The 8,288-nt window shown below is 45.1% G+C and overlaps 1 protein-coding gene and 1 non-coding gene across 2 annotated transcripts in view; both read right to left on the reverse strand.

Moving 5' to 3' along the window:
* Window positions 1–8,288, reverse strand: part of uimc1 (ubiquitin interaction motif containing 1) — a gene marked incomplete in the record, with an annotated part of 98,508 nt that overhangs the window by 41,997 nt on the left and 48,223 nt on the right. Inside the window, 2 exon segments of the mRNA XM_032511640.1 lie at window positions 726–850; window positions 3,174–3,306. Of these exon segments, the coding sequence (XP_032367531.1) occupies window positions 726–830 (105 nt within the window).
* Window positions 4,477–4,548, reverse strand: trnad-guc (transfer RNA aspartic acid (anticodon GUC)). The gene has a single exon. It is a non-coding gene; the product is annotated as a tRNA-Asp (tRNA).

The raw sequence follows: 8,288 nt of genomic DNA on the forward strand, positions 1-8,288 counted from the left end.
TGTACGGGATTCCGCGGGGGATAAAAGGGAACTTATCTTAGCGGAAGACGGTGTTTAGTGCTCATTTGCCTGCAGTCGACCACTCCGCGATCCTGTCTAAAGATTTCACAAAACACCCTGTTTCACAGGTAACAGTCTGTCTTCAGAACACCCCCCTTGTTTTTTTTGGATTGGCTTGGAGAAAGTGCTAGAACCCAACCGCGGCGACGTTAGCGTCCCCCCAGACCCCCCCTCAGACCACGCTGGATGTTAAGCCTCTATCAGCCAAACGCAAAAATGATATCACGGAAGGAACTGTCGACTTCATTGCTCAGGATACGAGGCCCACTGCCGTTATGGAGGGCTGAGGTTTTAAGAACTTGTTAATATCCAGCGCCGGCACGCCCCCCCAACATGGACTAACCCAAAACGTGAGGGACCCCAAAGAGAAAGTTTCAGAGTTAATGCAACACAGCGAGGCCCCAAGCTTGACCACGGATATGTTGAAATATGCAGTTTATATTAAAGTGGACGTGCCTTTTGTGTTTAAGAGTAAAAGCTCTAAATTAATAGTGTCTTTGTGTCTCATGATTCGTGTCTCTATGCGAGGACATGCACAGAGCCGACAGACGAGTCTCATTTCAGGCACCCCAAGTTGTTTTTTAGTCGAAATTTCAGGACTTCAGTCGACTTTCGTTGGTTGATTACAGCCCTAGTATGAGCTTGTTTTCATCACATTTCTTTACATTGTGGTCCCTGTCGTCGAGAGCCTCGTCCTCCGGGGGGTTTTCGGCGATCCGTCGGCTTCCAGAGGGAACGTCGTCCTTGAGTATCTGCTTCCTTAGAGACATCCTGGTCCTCTCCTGAGACACTTTGTCCAACAGACACAGAAAAAAAAGCTTCAATACACTTTCAATACAGCTTCTTAACACTCAAACCCCTGCTGGTTTCCCATCTGGACCGCATTAAGGTGGAAATCCCCATGTAGCTCCCCTGCCTATTCTAATTTTTGACTCTGTGTGTGCAAATGCTGGATTTGTGACATATCTATATCTATTTGAGCCAAATCATGGCTGTTGTTAAATAGTCTCTAAACTAGCCACTAGTTTGGAAAAGAAGGGAACAAATCTCTTTTGAAGTGGCATTTCAGCTCATTCACGCATACAAAGATTGTTGACTGTAATCTTCTTCTTATTGTTGTTGTTTTTTAGGGAGACAATTTTAAGATCTGTCCAGGGACAACGGATGAAAAACAGCTTTTTAGTTAACTCTGGTGCATTTACAGCAATGTTAATTGATGTACACTGTCCCTGTCAAATTAGTTAATAAAAACCAAAACAACAACAAAAACAGTGCCTTGTCTCTCACAGGTTTAAACCAATCCCTTGTGCCTGTAGTCCAGTGCTCTAGACTGCCCAAAAACAAGTCCCGACCTCTCTGTATTTACAAGACTGGACCTAACACCTCCTCTGCAGTGGGTACAAGCAAAAAAAAAAAAAAAAAAAAAAAAAAAAGGCAGAATTGGAAGTAGAGTGAGACCTGGTCCTGCAGCTCTCCCTCTCCCCTCATTGTCCATGGTCAAAAAGCCAATTCAGTTCTCTCTCTCGCTCTTACTTTCTTTCTAAAATGACCTGTGACTGACCAAAGTCTCCCGTCACGGTTAGATTATCTATCGAAGCCCAACGACCCCAGATATAAAATACAGTTTTTAGCACAGCTTTAATATAAGGGGGACCAGATTTCTCAGACAAAATCCGGGGACATTTTCAGCTCAGAAGCGGATTTACCTCCAAAACACGTCATGTTTTTATTTTTGTAAAACTTAAAACGGGGACACTAGACCTAGAGCTGTTTCCCCCCAACAGAGAACATCGTGGAAAGGATTTCTAAGGAGGTCGACCTTTCTGGTAAAGATTAAGATTCTTTTTTAAAACATGAAATTGCGTTGGCTAAACCCACCAGACTCCATGTAAATAATCAGTGATTTTAGCATCGTAAAACACGGCTTTCTAGAACATCTCTGAGCTTGTCTGGAGCGACTATCGGCTCCGTTTGGTCTGGGTTTTCTTTCTTTCATTCCAATATCGGGTCTGTCAGTCTCAGTGGAAACCGGGGACAGGTCACCAAAACCGGGGACGTCTAGTCACCCTAGACTAAAGGCACAATGGATTGGTTCAATCCTGTCAGAGACAAGGCGCTGGTTTAATCTTTGTATGCGTGAATGAGCTGAAATGCCACTTAAAAAAAGAGATTTGTTCCCTTCTTTTCCAAACTAGTGGCTAGTGTAGAGACTATTTAACAACAGCCATGATTTGGCTGAGTAGGTCACAAAATCCAGCATTTTGCACACACAGAGCACTTTAACATGCAACATGTTAAACGTGTTCCCCAAACTGCAGCACAGCTAATAACGGAGCGCCCTCTCGCAGCAGTAACGTTAGCTGAGGGGGACCAGATGTCCCCGGTTTTGGTGGCCTGTCCCCGGCTGGCTCTGTCCCCGGTTTCCACTGTGACCGACAGACCCGATATTGGAATGAAAGAAAGAAAACCCTTACCAAACGGAGCCGATAGTCGCTCCAGACAAGCTCAGAGATGTTCTAGAAAGCCGTGTTTTACGATGCTAAAATCACTGATTATTTACATGGAGTCTGGTGGGTTTAGCCAACGCAATTTCATGTTTTAAAAAAGGATCTTAATCTTTAAGAGAAAGGTCGACCTCCTTAGAAATCCTTTCCATGATGGTGTCTGTTGGGGGGAAACAGCTCTAGGTCTAGTGTCCCCGTTTTAAGTTTTACAAAAATAAAAACATGACGTGTTTTGGAGGTAAATCCGCTTCTGAGCTGAAAAGGTCCCCGGATTTGGTCTGAGGAATCTGGTCCCCCTTTACTCTAACTACCTGGTGATAAAGACTCTTCTATCTAACCGGGGACTTAAAGTGAGACGCATTGGGCTGAGTGAGAAGGTCACATTTAATCAAATATCTCCAGTTAAAGTTACCTTACACATCGGTCGACATGAACACATACTGACCACGCGAGACCCCTAAAAACGGCAAATAAAGTTCGTAATTTCGACTTTCTGAATAATTTGCAGTGTACCTAAAACCCCGCGGTACGTGTTAGCGTGTTTATTTGTTCCACAGCTACACAAAACAACAGCGAACTCGACGATAACCGGGGGTAGAAAACACTCACATCGGTTTTTGTCACTTTCGCGGCGCCATGTTTGTTTCTGTTGACGCAATCACGTGATTGTTACGTAAGGCGCGTCCAACGCGCTGCCTTCAGGGACAATCGGTCAATGTCGCTTTATTGCTGCTTTCACGGACTGTAAAAATTGGATAGCGATAGCAGCACATATGGCGATAGTGAACAGACAAAAAAAAAAACAGGTTGGAAATTAAATAATATTAGGACAGAATATTGTTATTGTCTTTGTAAAAATACAATACCCGTAAACTACCCGGAAAAACTGTAAAAACACAGTGTAAATAGTAAAAAAGTGAGTAAATGGCAATAAAGTGGCAGTGAAGACGTGACAAACAGTTTTTTGCAGTATTTAAATAATAGGCAAATATCTTAGAAGACAGTACTAACAGAACACATAATATGAAAACACAGTGTGGATGAATTTAAGTTTTTAATTTGTTCATTAATCCCCAGTGGGGATATTACAATTTACACTCTGTGTACACACTGTTAGTTATCACACACAGGCCTGAACTACACACACACACAACACACACACACACACACACTCATGGAGAGATGTCACAGTGGGGGGGGCTGCCAGCTGGACCAGCGCCTTGAGCAGTTGGGGGGGGGGGGGGGGGGGGGGGTACGGTGTCTTGCTCAAGAGCACCTGGCAGTGCCCAGGAGGTGAAGGGGCATCCCTCCAGCCACCAATCCACACGCCGTACTTTTTGGTCCATGCGGGGACTCGAACCGGCAACCTTCCGCTTCCCAGTCCAACTCCCTGCAGACTGAGTGTGTTAGTCCATGTAAGTTACTCATAGAGGCTGTCTGTGTGTTGTGGTTGTCAGTTAGATAATTGGGGGGCACCGGGGCAGAAACTGATCATGGGGGGGGGGGGATTTAACTTAACCCCCATTGGTCCAACAGAGGAGCTCCTTCTCGGTCCGTGTACGTGTTGATAGTTTGTTTTTTTCGTTTGAACCACAAAACGAAATGACGAGAAAACCACCTTTTTTCGTTTGTCGCTTCAAGCCCAAAACAAAGAAACGGTTTAAAAAAATAAAATAAAATAAAAAGAGCCGTTCTCCCAGTGCGTGGTGTCGATGTCCTCCAGGGTTGGGCGCAGTCTGATCTGTACTCTGGAGACAGTAACTGAAGTTTTAACTAGAAAGTTTACTACAATGAAAGAAAATATGACGATTTTTAACAGCTGGTGAGTAGTTTGGTGATGGGCAAGTATTTCGCAGTACTTTACATTTTATTTACACTGCTATAAAGTAAAAGGAAAAAAAAAAAAAAGAAACTCCCCGTCGGGGAATCGAACCCCGGTCTTCCGCGTGACAGGCGGAGATACTGTCCACTATACTAACGAGGAGGGACATGACTGCGTTAGAATCAATTATCATATTTCTAGTTGTGTTTGTACACTGGGCTACTAGGCAGTTCTGACATGGCCCCGGTCTGACACTCGGGACTTTTTTTTAAAACTGATTCCCATTCATTTCCTATGGTACTGCTAAACCACTACGGATGTAATATATCTTTGGCCGCTAGTACAATTTAGCATGAACTTTGCGCCACGTGGACGTTACCGTTTAGCTTTAACGATGCCAGCCGGTTGGATGCTAACGTTAAAGCTAATGTAATGACACACTATGAATGAGCACTCTTAATTTGAATTACGTAAATGCGTCGTATCTCTTCGCAGTCAACGTCACGTCGGGTGTCGCTACCAGCCACCGTTGTATTTCTGCAGCTTTACACTTAGATCCAGTGGTGAAATGTAAATAATATACATTTACTTATGTAGGCTACTGTAACTGTAACGTTACTGCTCCTCATGCTCTAATGTCACATCTCAGAGGGATCTGTAGGCTGCTTATTAATTGCTCTACAGTTTTTTACAGCTTTGCAGGTTTAGGTTATTATTAATCAACACATTCATTATGATGTATTATTATAGATTAAACCACCCAACCGGTGATAAAGTAGTTAAAATCAGCTCCAACTTTACCAGCTGCAACATTACAGTGATGTATGCATGTATTACATATAGTAATATATATTATATGTATTTCTGAAATGAATAGTTTACATTTTGGTACTTTTATTATATTTTGAATGCAGAACGTTTTTTTACACTGTTAGAATTACTCTTACAATATGTTAAGGGTATTAACAACATACTATATATTATATATGCGTTATTTTTTTACAGGCTACATAGTATACATTTATATTCTAACTACTATATCTTCAATTCTAAAGTACTATGTAATGTACAGATTTGCCTTATATTGTTAAAAGCTCATTGACAAGACATACACAATGGCAGGCATTTAATCACGTTCAAAAACATCAACATTATGAAATATAAAAGAAGAAATACAGTACAAATATAGAAAATACAGTAAATATATGCAAAGAATGAGTTGTAAACCTGCAGTGTTTTCACTTTATTGATACTCTATCAACATTTTTATTAAAAAGGTCAATGTTTATGATGTAATAATACACTAATTAAGTGGTTTTTCTTCATGACAGGTAAAATGCAGAAACAAATGGATGAACAGGTGAAGCTATGTCCAGCCAGGTGGAGATAACCAGGATGAACAGGTGGAGCTATGTCCAGCCAGGTGGAGATAACCAGGTGAAGGGAGTATACGTCCAGCCAGGTGGAGATAACCAGATGAACAGGTGGAGCTATGTCCAGCCGGTGGAGATAACCAGTGAGAACAGGTGGAGCTATGTGCGCACAGGTGGAGATAACCAGGAGAAAGGTGGAGATCGTCCAGCAGTGGAGATAACCAGGATGAACAGGGGAGCTAGTCCAGCCAGGTGGGATAACCAGGATGAACAGGTGGAGCTATGTCCAGCCAGGTGGAGATAACCAGGATGAACAGGTGTGAGCTATGTCCAGCAGGGTGGAGAAACCAGGATGAACAGGGGAGCTACGTCCAGCCATGTGGAGATACCAGGATGAACAGGTGGAGCTACGTCCCGCCAGGTGGAGATGATAACCAGGATGAACAGGTGGAGCTATGTCCAGCACGTGGAGATAACCAGGAGGAACAGGTGGAGCTATGTCAGCCACGTGGAGATACCAGGAACAGCCAGGTGGAGTAACAGGAAACAGTGGAGCTATGTGCAGCCAGGTGGAGATAACCAGGATGAACAGGTGGAGGTATGTCCAGCCAGGTGGAGATAACCAGATGAACAGGTGGAGCTATGTCCAGCCAGGTGGAGATAACCAGGGACAGTGGAGCTAGTCCAGCCAGGTGGAGATAACCAATGAGAACAGGTGGAGCTACGTCCAGAAGGTGGAGATAACCAGGATGAAACAGGTGGAGCTATGTCCAGCCACGTGGAGATAACCAGGATGAACAGCCAGGTGGAGATAAACAGGATAAACAGGTGGAGCTATGTGCAGCCAGGTGGAGATAAACCAGGATGGAACAGGTGGAGCATGTCAGCCAGGTGGGGATAACCAGGATGCATGGTATGTCCAGCCAGTGGGATAACCAGGATGAACAGGTGGAGCTATGTCCAGCCAGGTGGAGATTAACCAGGATGAACAGGTGGAGCTACGTCCAGCCAGGTGGAGATAACCAGGATGAACAGGTGGAGCTACGTCCAGCCAGGTGGAGATAACCAGGATGAACAGGTGGAGCTAAGTCCAGCCACGTGGAGATAACCAGGATGAACAGCCAGGTGGAGATAACCAGGAGAAAACAGGTGGAGCTATGTGCAGCCAGGTGGGATAACAGGATGAACAGGTGAGCTATGTCAGCCAGGTGGGAGATAACCAGGATGAACAGGTGGAGCTATGTCCAGCCAGGTGGAGATAACCAGGATGAACAGGTGGAGCTAGTTCCAGCCAGGTGGAGATAACCAGGATGAACAGGTGGAGCTACGTCAGCCAGGTGGAGATAACCAGATGAACGGTGGAGCATGTCCAGCCACGTGGAGATAAACAGGATGAACAGCCAAGGTGGAGAAAACAGGAAAACAGGTGGAGCTATGTGCAGCTCCAGGTGGAGATAACCAGGAATGAACAGGTGAGCTATGTCCAGCCAGGTGGAGATAACCAGGATGAACAGTGGAGCTATGTCCAGCCAGGTGGAGATAACCAGGATGAACAGGTGGAGCTATGTCCAGCCAGGTGGAGATAACCAGGTGAACAGGTGGAGCTACGTCCAGCCAGGTGGAGGATAAACAGGATGAACAGGGGGAGCTACGTCCAGCCCGGTGGAGATAACCAGGATGAACAGGTGGAGCTATGTCCAGCCAGTGGGAGAAAACCAGGAGAACAGCCAGGTGGAGATAACCAGGATAAACAGGTGGAGTATGTGCAGCCAGGTGAGATAACCAGGATGAAAACAGGTGGAGCTATGTCCAGCAGGTGGAGATAAACAGGATGAACAGGTGGAGCATGTCAGCCGGTGGAGAAACAGGATGAACAGGTGGAGCTATGTCCAGCCAGGTGGAGATAACCAGGATGAACAGGTGGAGCATACGTCACAGCCAGGTGGAGATAACCAGGATGAACAGGTGAGTAGCTCCAAGCCAGGTGGAGATAACCAGGCAGAAACAGGTGGAAGCATGGTCACAGACAGTGGAGGAACAGGGATGAAACAGCAGGTGGAGATAACCAGGATAAACAGGTGGAGCTGGAGCTATGTGCAGCAGGTGGAGATAACCAGGATGACAGGTGGAGCTATGTCCAGCCAGGTGGAGATAACCAGGAGAACAGGTGGAGCTATGTCCAGCCAGGTGGAGATAACCAGGATGAACAGGTGAAGCTACGTCCAGCCAGGTGGAGATAGCTGGGATAAGTGCACGTTCACGGCTTTCTTAAATAGACCACGTTATCGATCACAGATTTACTGATGCAGATGGAGAAGACTCATGCGCCGTACGTTTCACCCAATGAGCAGCAGCTTCTAATGGAAAGTAACGAGGAGGGGAAGCTATAATATGCAAAAAGGGAAATATGGCTCTTATCAAACGGAGAGAAATAGCGGACGGACTGAATGCTTAAGGATGTAAAAATATCTACTTTGCCTATAGTCACTCCAGGTTCTTTATTTTTTACAAAGTTGTAGGCTACACTGT

The sequence above is a fragment of the Etheostoma spectabile genome, unplaced genomic scaffold (genome assembly GCF_008692095.1).
Source record: "Etheostoma spectabile isolate EspeVRDwgs_2016 unplaced genomic scaffold, UIUC_Espe_1.0 scaffold405, whole genome shotgun sequence".
Classification (NCBI taxonomy): domain Eukaryota; kingdom Metazoa; phylum Chordata; class Actinopteri; order Perciformes; family Percidae; genus Etheostoma; species Etheostoma spectabile.